We start from the raw sequence: 15,457 nt of genomic DNA, 5'->3' as shown, positions 1-15,457 counted from the left end.
CTTTCACAGCGTGCCAATGTAAACAAAAATATCAGTCTATGACAGATAGCTGCATTTTCTAAATTTATTATGTAACAGACAGGAAGCTTTATAGTCAAAAGTCTGTATTAGACATAACAGCAGCATTAAAAAAAAAAAAAGTTTTATGTAGAGAAATAAGCAGTGTTGCTGTGAATTTAAAATAAAGCAAACATGCTCTTGTAGACCTGTTCAGCTCTTGCTGCAAACCACACGCACCATAAATATGAGCGTCTACAATGAGCAAGAGCTGAGGGGAAACTGTTTTTCCAATGAAAAATCAAAAGATTTTCATTTGCCAGTTAGAGCCAATGTTGTACTTAAAAAGAAAACAAACAAAAACCCCCATGAACAGCAACTTTCTACACGTCTTTTCAGAAAAATCTGGTGATATTTGGAAGAAAACAATTCAGTTGATCACAATTAAAAATAAAAGAGTGAGACTGAAGCCAAAAGTTTGCAATGGAGTTTGGTCTTAATCAGTTTACTGTCATTAAAGGCCTCTTTGAAAGCAGGTGACTAAGTCTGGAGATAAAACTTCTACAACTAATAAAAAGTTTCCAAAACTTTTTTTCCCCCTTTTTTTCAGTCTGACGTTTGGGCATTAGGCTGCTGCGTTTATGAAATGGCGACACTGAAACATGCCTTTAATGCTAAAGACATGAACTCCTTGGTTTATCGAATTATTGAAGGAAAGGTAAAAACAACTGAATTTTTTTTTATCTGTGCTTGGATTTTCTGTCTAGAACTTGAGATTGTCTTTTCCAATCAGAAATATTGCATGGAGTTAAAAATATTTTGCGTGTTACATGCATCATCATATATGTTGTAAGACTGGCATTTCATGGCGGTATATGATGTAATATCAGACCCAGGGAGTTATTCATTTGTAGATAATGCTAGAGTTTCTTGTTACTCTTTTGTGTAATTACTATATTGATTAATTTTCAAAGTTCTGAGATGACTGACTTTCTTAATTTGCTTCTGGTTTAAACATTGTGCAAAGAATTAAATCACTATCAATGTGATGCCATTTTCCTGTTAGGTAAGACCAGCTTATTTAAGTATCTGTCTTGCTTTGGCATATAATGAAGTTAACATGGATTTATTTTATATAAATTTTTAAGCCTATTCACAGAACTTTATCTGCTGATACTAATAAAAAATTACAAACAGTTCTTTCTTAGACAAAACACTTAGAATTTTTATATTCTGTTTGATGTTAAGCACTTGGGTAACTTTCAGCATATGAACAATGGGACTATTTTTCATGCAAAGTATGTAGCTGAATATAACTGTCATGCATAAATAATCTAGCAGTATCCCCTATTTACAAATATGTTAAATAATATCAGACTTCCCTTTCCTTTTACAGTTGCCACCCATGCCAAAGGATTACAGCCCACAGTTGGTAGAAATAATACGAACTATGCTCAGTAAAAAACCTGAGGAAAGACCTAGTGTGAAAAGCATACTACGACAGCCATATATCAAGCACCAAATTTCTTTATTTTTGGAAGCCACGAAGGCGTAAGATATTTTCATTTGAATGTTGCTGTGGTCTTTGTTTTACAACTTTCCCTATTTTTTTGTAGCAGGATAAAATTAGTTCTGTTACGTGCATTTACAAAGCATATGAACATAAAAGTTTCTTTAGATTCTTTGAGAAATAGGAGGGAATTAGAATGGAAACTAGTTTTTTCTGCTAATGCAGAATAAAACTGTGCAATGGTTAAGATTGCACAGCTTATTCAGAGAGTTAAAAAAAAAAAAAAGTAGCACCAGTATTTTCAAGGAAGTGATAGGAAATACACAAAGAACCATAGGCCATTTATCAGCTAAGAGTTGTAACACCAAGTTCCTTTTGATATTCACTGATATAATTATTTTTCTTTGTCAGGTTTAGTCGATTATTTTACTGCTTCGAGATAGGGCTGATCTTGGTGCTATGCAGAACAAGTGTACATTGCTGGCAGAGTCTGAATGGTGTTTTTAAGCTCCTTTTATAGAGATGAAAATGAGTATGTTGTGCACAGTCTGTTGAAAAAGCCCAGTATCTTATACTCTCTGTATGTAAGCTGTTTAGTAGAGTGGATTTTTTTAATTAGTTTAATCTAAAGAAATACCTTAAGGTCTTGTTGATGGTGATTGAACGAGCAACTTTTATTTTCTTTACAGGAAAGCAGCCAGAAGTCATAAGAAAACAGTGAATTCTAAACCTAAAGATCCTTGTTCTGTAGTCTCAGTAAAAATCTCATAGGAGGAATGTTACGCGCCAAAACCACTCCTTTGAGCAAGCCAGGAAATACGAAGTTGTGAGATATACATCTTTTCTTTAAAAACCAAACCAAACCAAACCAAAACCCACTTGCTTTTTCTAGAGAAAAAACTCAGTTTTATAAAAAGTGCCTTGAGCATTCGTGAGAACATAGATCTGATTCCTAGCAATGTGTAAAATTCATATTAAGGAAGGAATTGTGTTTAGGCAAGAGTGGAAGTAAATAAACAGCTGTGGATCAGTAAAACTAATTGCAATGTCTTAACTATAAGATGTTAACTAAACAACATCCAGTTTTTCATTTGTGGGTCACTATTGCTCATGGAGTATTTAAGGTCAAATATTTTTTCAAATATTTGATGACAAGTGGTAATCATTTTTAAATATATGGGTTTGACTGGAAAAAACTAATTATAGTTACAACCAAAAATTGTTTATTGTTGGAATTCTTTCCAGTGCTTAGAACAAATATTTTGTAATGGTTAATCTTGTGCATGTTTTTTATTTTCTGTAATGAGTCTGCTATTGTGGGTTTAAGCTTTCAGTACTGAAATACTGAATGTATATGGTGTAGTACATCTTAAAAACTGTTGGTACTTGTTGGCTCCTCCCTTATGGAAGAGCCAAGGGAGTACAACTTTTCTTTCATGGTCCTGGTGAAAAGTAGGTGTACTGCATATGTATAAACCAATGCCTGAAATATGTCATTTGCAAATGCAGCCTATATCTCTTTAAAAATGGGGGTTGCGGCTTTTTTGAGGCTCTTAATCTGTAATTGATCATAATTTCATTGCAGTTTATGTACTCTGGTATGTTAATGATTTTCCTTTGGTGCTCAGAGTATTCTTTCATACCTGCATAATACCCAAAAGGTAATTCATTTTTTGTTTTCCTTTTAATTCTAGAGTGAAGAAGACTGCATTGTCAAACATAAAGCCACGAAATTTTGTCCCTCAGAGAAAGCAGCTGTTGAGTTGGAACGAAAACCAAGCAATAATGATTTGAACAACCTGGCAGACTCCTTAGCTACAGTTAGTGAAGTGAATATTGATATCTTACCATCTGAAAGGATGAAGTATGGAAGTGAGAAGTGTGGCAGTGAGCATATTCCAGAGAATAATAAAGCAAAGTATTTAAACGTTCCAGGGAATTCTAAAATAACATCCAGTAGCCCACCAATTAAGGAAGATGGACTACAGCAAAGAGCAAAGCAAGCTTTTAAAGCTGAAAATGTTGAATCTAAGCAGTCTTCTGTTGATGCTATAGAAGAAGATGGTGACACTTTGAAACTCCTGCAGCCTGTATCAAAAGACCAAAAGCAAACTGACCTGGTAATGCACTTATGCTTACTTGAAAAAGACTTTGAAATAGATTTAACTAATGGCCAGCTCTTAAAATTTAGAGAGCTGCTGCAGATGTTTTTCTGTCAAAGTAGGATGCTACTGATGCAATTATTATGCTTAAGTAGTTAGGAGCCTTGGCTTCAGATTTGCAAAGGCAACATGGTAAAGTAGTTTTAGGCTTGCATCTAGATGATGGAAATTCTGTTTCTACAGGGAACAACAATTTTCTTTTCCAGCTGAGAAGAGAGATGGTAAGAATGGTTTTGTAACTTCTTTGTTCTATGTTCTAAATAGGCCTGACTAATCTCGAGTTGGTCCTCGTTTGGATGGGGAGGTAATAGGTGGTGATTGTCTTTTCAGTGCATTTTGGTCTACAGTGAGATTTTCGTACACGCTTTTCTAATGAGAAATCATTATCTATTGTAGAGCTTGGATTCTACTGAAAAGCTGCTAGCACCGTTTGTTCCTGTTGTAATTCAAGTAGGTGTCCTTCTTTGAAGGTTTAGTAGCTTAAAAACGCTGGTACAGCAGGTATTTTTTCTAACTGTCTATCAAGTAAGAGTTTATTGTGGTTGTAACTGTGATATGTTAAGGTGGATGCAGTCCAAATAGTAAAGTGGCCTGTGTTGATTTTTTTAAAATGTGTGTATGTGTAAATCTGGAAATGGCATGTCTACATTTTAAAAACACACTTCTACTTATTAGGATGATGTCTGCCGTGGAGCTTCGGGAGATGCTCAGCAAAAAATTACCTCCCATTTGCAGTCTCATAGTTCTGTCAGTGAACCCTCTCTCTCACGGCAGCGACGGCAGAAGAAAAGAGAGCTAGCTGAAGTCTGTTCAGAGAAGGTGCAGATATTCAGAAATAATTCTCCTCTTTCCTTTAAGACTCCTGCATTTTTTACTCTTTAAAAATGGGACCTATTTTTTTAAAAAGGGTGGGGGTTTTTTATGCTGTTCTTGTTTTGTGTGTATCTGTATAACTTCCTTGGTAACAAAATGCAGAACACTCAAGATGTCCTTTAGAAGCAGTCTTTGTAAATCTTCGAAAATCTCAATAACCCTCACAAGTGTGAGGTGGGTGTGCCAGATGGGTGCAAGGAAACACAGTGAACTGTGGGCTTTGCCTTTGCTGTGCTACAGTCTTTCCTAGCAATTTCCATCGGGACTTCTCACTGTTTGTGACTACAAAATATATAGCAGTACTTTTCCTGACTGTTGTGGATAAGGCCACTTGTAGCAGGTAGTAGTTTACTCGTATTTTAGAACAGACACATGTAATGGCTGCCCTGAGCTCATGAGTGCAAACTCTAGGAAGAAAGTCATGGCCCTTACACATGCATATAAGATAGGGCTCCTGTCAATGCTTCCACACTGAGCAGAGAGATTTGCTTGGGGAAAGGCACCGGCTATGCAAGGATAGAGAAGAGGGTGATTGGTTTTCAGTATGATACCCTATTTTTCTCTTGGATTTTGCTATTTGAGGGTGGGGACAGTTGTTGCAAAAGCGTTGGCTGAAAAATAGTCTGGAAGGAGGAGGACAAGATATAGAGATGGGGAGAAGGGAAGTGGAAGCAAGCAGAGGTGTGGAAAAGGAAGGATGAAGTTGGGAGATGTGAGGAGGTTACAGTAGGATCCAAAACTTCTGGCATCCAGCCTTACCATGCAAGAACGTTTTCTAGATTGCAGAGTGCTCTAACTTCTAATAAAAAAGGTGTAAATTCTTGCTCCTTTCTCTTTCCAGTTCAGAGCAGCTGGTCCTCGGCCTTTACCTTTTCCTTCAGATGTGGACACAAAGACAACGCAGAGGTGTGCAGAGCAGCATGCTGCTGAAGTCTCTGAATCTGTAAATAGCACCAAACCCAGTCAAGTTGCCATTTCAAAGGTTAGTGCTGAATACTGTGTCAGCTTCTTTTTGTCTCTCTTTCCTTCTGAGCAGTTTGTTCTCTGAGTGTATGCACAGTGAGTAAAGAAATGTATAGTAGCTTCCTACCTAATGGAAGTCCTGTCAAGCACCTGGTCAGTGCAGGATGAGAAGCTGCCTTGCTGAACCAGGGAGGTCAGAATCTTATTTTCTAGAGTGCATGTTACTCTCATTGACCAAGACTGTTTTGTAATAAGTAATTAAGCATTTGTTAGATGATCAGAAGGTGTACTCTAATAGCTGTCTCTTCCGTGTCAGTTGAAAAGGATTTTTTGCTTTATAGGTGATGAGATAACAAAAGCCATTGTGATGATTGCTAATTAATACCAAATTAACTTCTTTTGAAGGACCGGCCCTTGTCAGCAAGAGAACGAAGGAGACTGAAACAGTTTCAGGAGGAGATGTTTCCCTCTGGTAATTTTTATGTTTGCTTGTTAACATTCTATGTATAAGTAGGCTAATAACTTCTTTGTGAAGAAATTCTAACTTGCTGTCTGTTCTTCACTAACATCTTCAGAAAGATGCACTAAGGGTCTAGTTCTGTGTTAAACAAAAATTTCTGTTAACGTGTCTGTATTTTTCTGCTTTTTGTTCAGTTATGTTCAGTTGTGTTTAGTGGTGACACCTAGTCTTTGAAATATACATGAAGCGCAGAATATACATCTTTCAGATAGAAGCTTTAGTGTTTTCTCTTAGCAGAATACCTACCTGCCTGTCTTCTGCCAGGTGATAGAGTTTTTCTTGCATGAGCATGAAACTAATTCAAAATACATGCAGCTAAGTTATAAATATTGTAAAAATGTCATCCTTCCAGTGATTCCAGCAAGACGAACGTCAAATAGTGCAGTAGTTGAAGCAAAATCACGTATGGAAAATCATGTTAAAGTTGCTCAGTCCTCATCAGATCCCAGTATTTCTCAGGTAAACTGGGGTCATCTGCTTTTGAGATATTTAAATACAGGCACAATTTGGGAAGAAAGTGACATTTAAAAATAATCTATGTGTGGAAGAAACTCTCAGTCAGTAAGAGTGCACAGTTCTCTGTAAATCTTGCTTTATAAGTCCTGGAATAGAGTACAGATCTCTAATCCACCTTTTTGTTTGGCTAGATTGGTTTAAAATTCCAGGCTCACTGTGCATTTTCACTCCACTTGTCAGAGATGAAAACTAGGGATCTCTTACTGATTGTTATGGGCTCTCTAAATCGCAGTGTTTATTTTATTTTGGAAGGGAAAAAGTTTATCCTGAAGTATGCTTTAGTTACAGATCAATAGTCTGCTTTAAATTTCTATTAACAACATGCTACCTTTAGCCTGGTACATCTAATTTTGCTTTGATAGTGGTGTTTGAACATTTTTATTTTTATTCTTTTAATCTGTAGTCATGTTAAGTGTATACATTTATGGGCTGGCAATAAGGAATAGTTGCTAGATGAAAAGTGAATAGTTTCTGCTAACGCTCTCTTCCTTGTCTAATTAGAAAGTCTTTTTTAAGGTCTTAAACATACATTAGACATTCTTCTGCAACATCAGAGGAACGTTACTAATACCAATAAATGCAGAAGAATAACAGTGAAGAAATTTTAGTCTGAAATTCAAAGTGTAGGCTCTATTTTCCTCAGCCCAGCACTTGCATGGAAAGTGTTTTGCATGTTTTACCTATGTGTGTATGCTTATAACTGGTATCTAAATGCAAAAACTTCATCTGCATTCACAAACTGAGGTTACACAAGGTTAGTACACACTAGTTGTATGTGCATATGCTAGTGATGTTTTTGCATATTATGCTATGCACTGAACACAAGACTGTAGAGACACAAGTGGTTAAAATATCTGTATATTTTAGGGAATGCTGGGAACTTACTGAACTGATAAAAATTTATTTAAATATTATTTTTGAATGTGTATTAAAGACCAATAGACAGGCTAACGGTAATGACTGTATAATATAGTTGGCTAAGAACTGACAGACATACATGATTTAATTGTTTTTAATACAGGCACTTGGTGAAGCATTTATAGTAGTTAAAACTGCATGACTGAGATGTAATGCTAGTCAAATAAACATTTCATAAAATATGTTGATGATGTCCTGTGTATTAGCTTGTTTTTAAAATCAAAGGTTACACCTTTTAAATATTACCAAGCTGAGTCTGTAAAAATATGCTTGTTGAAAGGGTTTTTTTCCATGTAAGAAAAGTAATTCATGCCATATTGATAACTTACTTTTGGCTATTAGAATTTTTGTCATTTATTCCCTCTTCTCTTAGAGAAAGAGAGAAACCCATTGCCTGTCTGATGATGAGTTAAGCTCTTCCACAAGCTCTACAGATAAGTCAGATGGAGATTCCAGGGAGAAGTAAGTATTTTGTTTAATACTGTGCAAGAGTTTTTACTTCTATATTGGACCTTGACTTGGAGTTGAAAAAAAATGGCAGGAATTGCTTTCACACTTTATCTTTACATAATGAGTGATTGAAGAAGTATGCAATGCATGAAGAAAACGAACTCCATTTAATTGTTGTCTCTCTGTGACTAAACTTTCCATCCTGAACTTTCTGGGACATGTGATTATTGTGTAGCTCTGTTTTTTGTCAACTGTAGCTTCTCAGGAAACCAGTCTTCCAGCATCAAAGGACATACACTGTCAGGATGCATTAAACGTGTGAGTTCAAAGGTGCCAGTATGCTTCCTTTCCACTGTGAATGAGGCTCTATTTATTTCTGATTTTGTCAGCGTAAGCAACTTTTCAAAAAATATGATTTGTTGCATAACCACAGGTGCAGCTACACAGATGGCAGTAGCCAATAGGATTGTGAATTGTTGCTAGGTGAATGGGCTCTGAGCCTTTGTTAGATGAAATACTGCCAATGTTGCTATTGATAAAACTGCACCACAAGAAGTAATTTAACATGGAATACTTAGCGGGACCTCACTAAAAGGCCTCTGAATGCAAGGTGGAAGTTGCATCATGAATGGTGACTGAACTACATCTTATTTCTCCTCTACTAGAAAAAGCAGTATGAATGAAATGAATGACTTGGTGCAGCTAATGACATGGACACTGAAAATGGACTCTCAGGAGAACTCTGAAAACTGTATAACCTCGACTCCAGCCCCAGAGTTTAAACTTCATAGAAAATATCGAGACACTTTGATTTTGCATGGAAAATTACCTGATGAATCAGAGGAATTAAAATTTGAAGAGATATCTTCAGGTCTGTTGCTCTGTCATTGCTTTAAATGAATGGTTGTCAACCGCTAATAACCAAAGAAAACCTGCTAGTGGGCAACAGAAGACAATCCACTTTTATTTCTTCTCAAGTCTCAACAATGCTTACAGAAGTAGACATCTTTCTAAATAATTTTGTGTGCAAAATTGCTCTAGTTGTGGTTTACTTGCCAGTGAAGGGAATGTGTGATCAATCTGTGTGATTATTAATGAAGAGAGAAAGCTGGTCTGCAATACGATTTTCCCCATGTGACTTATACTTAGAAGCTTCCAAAATGAACAGTTTGAGTTGAGTATTTTGAAATAGGGTTTTTAAGGCATTCAAACGATTTGATATCTGTAAAGCTTTGTGAATTATAGATAAAGCTGAAATTGTACACAAAGCATTAAACACAGTGGAGGTTTATATGAGTATAGAAGTTCATCCTCATTGCAGAATTTGGGCAAGCATGTTTTTCCTACAGATACAGGTGCAAGAATCGAATCACTTTTCATATTTAAGGTCTGGTTTGGACCTTAAGTATGTATATGTATTCTAAAAAGCAAGAAAAAATTTTATTTGCCTTGACTGCCCTTACTATGCAACAACAACAAGTGAAAAAGCTGAGGGTAAGTGTTTGAAGTCTCAGACTTCTTGTGCTTGTGGTTTTAAATGATAAGGATTCTACTTGTAACTAGTCTGGTGATAGGCAAAGCAATGGGAAAACACTGGATTTTACTCTGGTAAGTTGATTCTGCATAGCTACAGTAAAATACATTGAAAGAGTTTATCTCTAAACAGGTATGACAGAATGTTGAAGGTACAAATTTCAGTGGTGTTTTTTTTTTTTTTCTGTCCGTTTTTCTTGCTCTTAAGTATTGTATAGCAAGATCCTCCAGCTATTTACTTACTACCACTTGGGATGACAGGGCTGCTGCATGTCTAAGCTGAAACTTATTTTAATTAGATCAGATATTTTATTTTCAGGTGATTGATTGTGTGAAAGGAGTGTTAGTGATTTCAGTGATTAAAAGAGCAAGCTAGTGTTCTCAGTTCAGTTCCTAATGGAGGCCTCCCCTTATAAAATGACTATCTCTTGTTGGCAGCTTCAGCTGAGGAGCAAAAGATTCAAAGGCTGTTGAGACAAATGGGCAGATGGCAGAAACGATGCCATTATAGAATCATAGAATCATAGAATCATTAAGGTTGGAAAAGACCTCTAAGATCATCAAGTCCAACCGTTAACCCAACACCACCATGCCCACTAAACCATGTCCCTAAGCGCCTCATCTACACGTCTTTTAAATACTTCCAGGATGGTGACTCTACCACTTCCCTGGGCAGCCTGTGTTTTACAGTGATTAAACTTTTTTTATATTTGCTGTAAGTACAAGTGCTTGAATTATTAAAATATTTGGGTGGTGGTGTAGTATTAGAGAATAGTACTTTTAATTCAAATAATACTTGTAACATAGTATACATGAACCACCTGAAACGAAGTTACAGGGACCTAATGGTGCAAACTGTGTCTGCGTTGATTTTGTACTGTCCAGTGTCTTAAGAATTAGCATCTGAGTGCTTCTGATTCACTGTGTGTGTTGATCGTTCTAGTTAGCCAGTTCAGATAAACAGTTACGTCATGCAAATGGACAGCTGGAATTCTGTGGTAATACTTACAATGTCATCCCATATTCTTTTTCTGCATAGAGTACAAAAATTGACTATACTGAAAGTAATTATTACTGCATTGATTTTGCTTTTTTTTTTTTTAAATAGATATGTTATCAGTTCCTGACAAGATTAGGAGAATGATTGAAATCCTGAGATCTGATGTGGTGCAAGGATTGGGAGTGAAACTTCTTGAGAAGGCGTACAGCATCATGGAAGAAGACGATGAAGTGAAGAGAGAGGTGAATGTCTTTCACATTAAAATTGTTTAATTTCTTTATAAACCTAAATAAATAAGCAGGGTCTTTACTTCCCCCACCCCTTTTTTAGATATTGATGTAGTAGTGCAAACCTTGATTCCAAAATGTGTTTATGTAGTCATTGGCAGGCAAGGGCTAAGTATATTGTCATTTTCAATCTTAAAAAGTTTGATTCTGAATGTGCACTATGTTCAACACAAATTCTTCAGAAAGCTTAGGAGCTTTAGAATTGTATCATTTTCCCTGAGTTTGTGGAAGATGCAAGGGATGCAAATAATTTTACTCTCCAATAATAATTGCTTTTGAACTGTAATTTTTTGCCTTCACATTACTTTGCTTAATGCCCCTTATGTCCAAAGTGAGAAAGAGTTTAATGTCTATTCCTAATAGAGGTGAGTGAGCAATACCTCCAGCTCATTTGATTGAAAACTGGGTTACAAATAAAATACTGCATGGGTAAGTATAACCTGTAAAGATCTGATTTATATTTTAAATTGTCGGGTGGGATTTGGAACTCTCTTGCCTTCAGATAACAACGACTCTTCCATTTTTCTTCCCTCCCATCTAGGTTGTCAAACTGTGCTGCTTTCAGTTGTGTGCTTTGGTATTTTTTCATTAATATTTTGGTAGTTCCTGCTTTTTTCAATGTCAATAAATTTTGTGGGGGTTTTTTGTGTGTTCTAAATAGCTGCAGTTGCGGGAGCACATGGGAGACAAGTACCCAAGTTACAGTGTGAAGGCACGTCATCTGAAATTTCTTGAAGAAAATGTGAAGTTCTGACCAGAACTTCTTCCTTAGAGAAAAGGACTGTTTTATAGCTCATTTGATAGATTGGACCAGCTTACAAAGCACGTTTATCCATTGAGCTCCTTTGCTGGAATAAGGAGGTAAACTTGCAAAAAACGTTATAGTTTGTAGTAATATTTTTCATGTTAAAATGTGAACCAGGCTATCACTTCCTCAGAAGAGAAACTGTTTAGTTTTTATTGTCGTACTGAAACTTTCTAAAGTTGCTTTTTATAGATGCAAAGAGGGATGGATACCAAGTTTTGTATACAAAGGAGCATCAAAAAATGATGTTTTGATTTGAATTTGTCGTAGCAAAAGGCTTTTGATACGGTCATATACTAAATACGGTAACGAAATCTATGCCAAGGTTGTGGTGTGATAGGCTATAAGCTATTACATCAAATAGTTGCGAAAATCTAGCAGGCAGAAACAATTACTAATTTTTGTAGCACCAAAAGCCCTCCAGGTTCTGTAAATTGCCAAGTTAAAGTGCTAAAGGGAGTGGTTGTACTGCTTTTAAGCAGAGCCTTTGCTTTTATGTCTTATTGCTAAGGCAATCACCAAGGTGGTGGAAAGTATTTGGTAACTGGATAAAATAAGTCTGAAAATGTTTCAAAGGAACACAGCCATGGTTACCATGGTCTCAGCTGGAGAAATCTCTTTGCCTTACAAATACTAATTCCTTTTAGGAATGAAAGTGCCCAAGACCAGGGTCACTTAGAGAAATAGGCATCTTAGCTTCTCCCTTTCTTTGCATCTGGATTGTGTTGACACACATGCACAGGCACGGTCATGTACCATCACTACAGAAAAAGCACGTGTTCTTTTTAAAGGATAAAGAAGTCAAAGGGAATTGAATTTGTAAAATAAAATTTAAAATGCACAACCTGTCTCTTGCCCTGCCTCTAGCTTAAATATTGTAACCTCCAGCACCTATGAGGGAGACTAACATGACAGTCGGTAGTAAAAAAGTGTAATACCTGTGGATCCTGCTGCCTCTCACATACTAGATGCTCAAGTTACAAGGTTTCAAGAGTTACTGCATTATGCAGAGTCAAGATGTTACTTTCTCTACCCGGGCAAGTTTATTTTAAACAAAAAATGCCACTCTGTAATCTCCTATCCTGGAACACTTTCCAATTCTTAGCATTTTCCAGAACTGGGGGGTATATACTGTTTTACAGTACTTGTTACAACCTGACACTACTGATAGCTTGTTTTACACATGGTTAGAAATATTTTAGTAGAAGTCCAGCTGTATTTTAGGCTATGGCAACAGCTTAACTAGACTTGATTTGATTTGCTGTGTTCCTTTTTACTAAAATACTTGAGTAAGAGGTGACTTCCAGTAGCCTTCTAAACTTAATCCCCCCCACACCTGTCTTCCCAGTGACTTCGCTGAAACTCCAACCAAAATCTAGAGTCTTCATGCTCTCTGCAGATCTTGGTGTACTCATGGTAGTATGCAAAGTAGTTAGAAAAAAAACCAAACACTAAGCCAAGAAGTATCTCCCAGTGGAAATGCATTTAACAAAATTTAACAAACAGCATAAAGAACCATGTTTTTTAGCTTTTAGCATGTCTCTTCGGCTTTCTGTCTGCTGGCTTCTTTTCTTCTGTTCCCGACTCTTGGACAGGTAGCCACTTCAGAGGATTGCGGCGGTACATAGGCCACGGAGGGAGCGTTAGCTTAGAGAAAAGGAATGAAGTCGGAACATGTAAATCAAGGTGCTAGATAAATGTTTTGTACAGCTTGTTAGGAAAATCTCATTCCCTAACTATTGTACCAATTAGTCTTAAGAAAGTTCATACAATTTCATACTGTATAGAGAGATACATATATAGTCTACATTGTATATTGCATAGTCATGCTTAAGTAAGCATGACAAAGGACCCCAGCTCCTTGCAAGGAGGACGACGACAGCACCCACCCTGAAGAAGAAAGGATACCCCTGGACTACCCAGGTAACACCAGCATCCCAGCCCCTCTAACACCTCTGTGAAACCCTCCCATTATCTGGCATCATAGATAAGTAATGTAGCAAGACTGCCTCCAGGGACATTTAGATCAAGAAAAGCAGATGGGCGATGATGCCATATAATTACAGCAGCTTTTCAAAACAGTAGTATGTGTGCATTAAGTAGTGATTGGTCAAATCATGTTGTATCTGAGCACTTGAAAGGTGTAAGAACAATGTGTAAAACAGCATTCGGTGTGTCCCAGTTGGAATGGGACACCTCATGTGCATGAATAAGGAATTACTCTTGTAATGTGTCCTAGTCTCTCTCCTCAGTTGGCATGGGTCAGCTGTGAAATTTTTGTGACAAGCTACTACTCCACAGAAAGCCTTACTGTCATCAATGCTATCAGCTTGACCTAAAAGTAACATTTAATCGAAATGAAAAACTAATTCAATGTTATGTAGCAGTATTAAATCGCAGTGGTCTCTAAAATCTTACTAGCATTTGAGAAAAGGCACTTAGTGGCTTGTAAAGCACTTTTTACAGATCAAAGAAAGTACTAACAATGTATTAACGATCTGAATTACATAGCAAACATTTGTCTGTGCTGACAGCCCCTTAATTTAATGATTATTTTAGGTTAAATAGTGCATGTATTCTCTGGTTTGGGGAAAAAAAAAATTCTTACCAAACACGATAAAGCAAATCCAGCCATAACTATGTAGACAGTCCATCCAAACTGCTCAGTGATGTATCCATAGATGAAACCAATTATCTGCAAAAAAAAAAAAAAAAAAATTAAAATCAAACTTACAAAAATATTTCCCATGCCATGATTAAGTTGGGGTGCAGGGGGGGAGAAGTTAAGTAGAAAAAGACAGGTTTTTCAAAAGCACAGTTCATAATCTTTCTAACCTTGTTTTCAAAATTGTAGGCCAATAATGAAAGTGAAAGAAGAAAAGTCTTAATCCATGACAGCCCCTTGGATTTTGTTTAAAGCTTTTAGTGACCCAGTTAAGCCAAACAATCAGAAAAAAACAGAGAACAATGTCTTTTATGTTTATATATCCTTTATGTTACCACCCATAGTTCTAGTATACTTACTGCAGAGACAAGAATGATTCCTTGAAAAATCTGTTCTGCTAATTTTTGGCCCTTGTAGTCCTGTGGAAAGAGATTTTTTTTTTTTTTTTGGTCAATTACCCAAAACACAAACCTACCAGTTAAACTCTTTCAGGTTAGAGCCTAGAGTCAGCCTGACCCCAGGTTTTCAGCTTTTTTGTTCAACTTTCAAACCAGACTGGAATGATTTTTCTTGCAGTGTCTGGATTTCAAGCGTAAAAGAATTAAGCTCGTAATTCACTTAACACCTCCCCTACAGTCTTGACCACATCATCTAAAAATAAAAGCAAGCACTGTCTGTTCAGGATAAGTAATGCAAGTTCAAAATATCATTGTAGTTGGCTTACTGTCACTATGTAAAAGCCATAACACCAAAGAGAGTATATGCTTGAGAGGATAGAGTATGTACGTCACCTGTGTTTGCACCACTTTAGAAAACGTGGCTCTCGATTAAAACACTTTGCCTTCTGGCTATATGTATAGAGGGGTTTCCCTTGCTCAGCTGTATATCGCCTTCATTTTGCAGCACATTAAAGCCCGATTTTTCAGACCAAAAAATCGAAATTACACCGAGTACTGCCCCTCGGCAGCTCCTCACGCGCAGGTGCCAACACCGCATGGAGGAAGGGGAAGGCTACAGCCCGCACGTAGCCACGTCACCAGTGGCGACAAGGGGCCGAGGGCCCGGGCACGGCCGGGCCTCCCGTGGCGGCTGCCCTACCATCTGCGTGGGGATGGAGCGGAAGATGTTCAGCATGGCGGCGGCAGAGAGCGGCGCCTCACGGTCCTCGTCCTGCTCCTTGGCGTCGTCCTCGTCAGAGCCCTGCAGCGGCTGCCGGCTGTCCGCGTCGCCCTGCGAGGCGGAGGACGCGGCGGACCCC

General features: G+C 37.3%; 2 protein-coding genes across 2 annotated transcripts in view; one reads left to right on the top strand and one right to left on the bottom strand.

Annotated features, from left to right (window-relative positions):
* The window catches only part of NEK4 (NIMA-related kinase 4), a 15,940-nt gene extending 4,268 nt beyond the window's left edge, over nt 1-11,672 (top strand). The window contains 14 exon segments of the mRNA XM_009586977.1: nt 608-715; nt 1,394-1,548; nt 2,197-2,268; nt 2,270-2,333; nt 3,202-3,627; nt 4,066-4,119; nt 4,345-4,488; nt 5,384-5,524; nt 5,911-5,977; nt 6,378-6,484; nt 7,833-7,921; nt 8,575-8,780; nt 10,551-10,684; nt 11,391-11,672. Coding sequence (XP_009585272.1) covers nt 608-715; nt 1,394-1,548; nt 2,197-2,268; nt 2,270-2,333; nt 3,202-3,627; nt 4,066-4,119; nt 4,345-4,488; nt 5,384-5,524; nt 5,911-5,977; nt 6,378-6,484; nt 7,833-7,921; nt 8,575-8,780; nt 10,551-10,684; nt 11,391-11,483 — 1,860 coding nt within the window. The 3' untranslated portion in view covers nt 11,484-11,672.
* A 1,369-nt stretch (nt 11,673-13,041) lies between these two features.
* Nucleotides 13,042-15,390, bottom strand: SPCS1 (signal peptidase complex subunit 1 homolog (S. cerevisiae)). The gene is made up of 4 exons (XM_009586976.1): nt 15,298-15,390; nt 14,559-14,618; nt 14,143-14,229; nt 13,042-13,181 (listed from the first exon to the last, which is right to left on the bottom strand). Exons 1-4 carry the CDS (start codon nt 15,331-15,333, stop codon nt 13,059-13,061), a joined length of 306 nt encoding a protein of 101 aa, XP_009585271.1. The 5' UTR covers nt 15,334-15,390; the 3' UTR covers nt 13,042-13,058.
* Nucleotides 15,391-15,457: the final 67 nt, after the last annotated feature.

Source organism: Fulmarus glacialis, unplaced genomic scaffold (assembly GCF_000690835.1).
Source record: "Fulmarus glacialis isolate BGI_N327 unplaced genomic scaffold, ASM69083v1 scaffold13621, whole genome shotgun sequence".
NCBI classification, from domain to species: Eukaryota; Metazoa; Chordata; class Aves; order Procellariiformes; family Procellariidae; genus Fulmarus; species Fulmarus glacialis.
The sequence above is the reverse complement of the archived record's forward strand: the minus strand, read 5'-3'. Positions and strand labels throughout refer to the sequence as shown.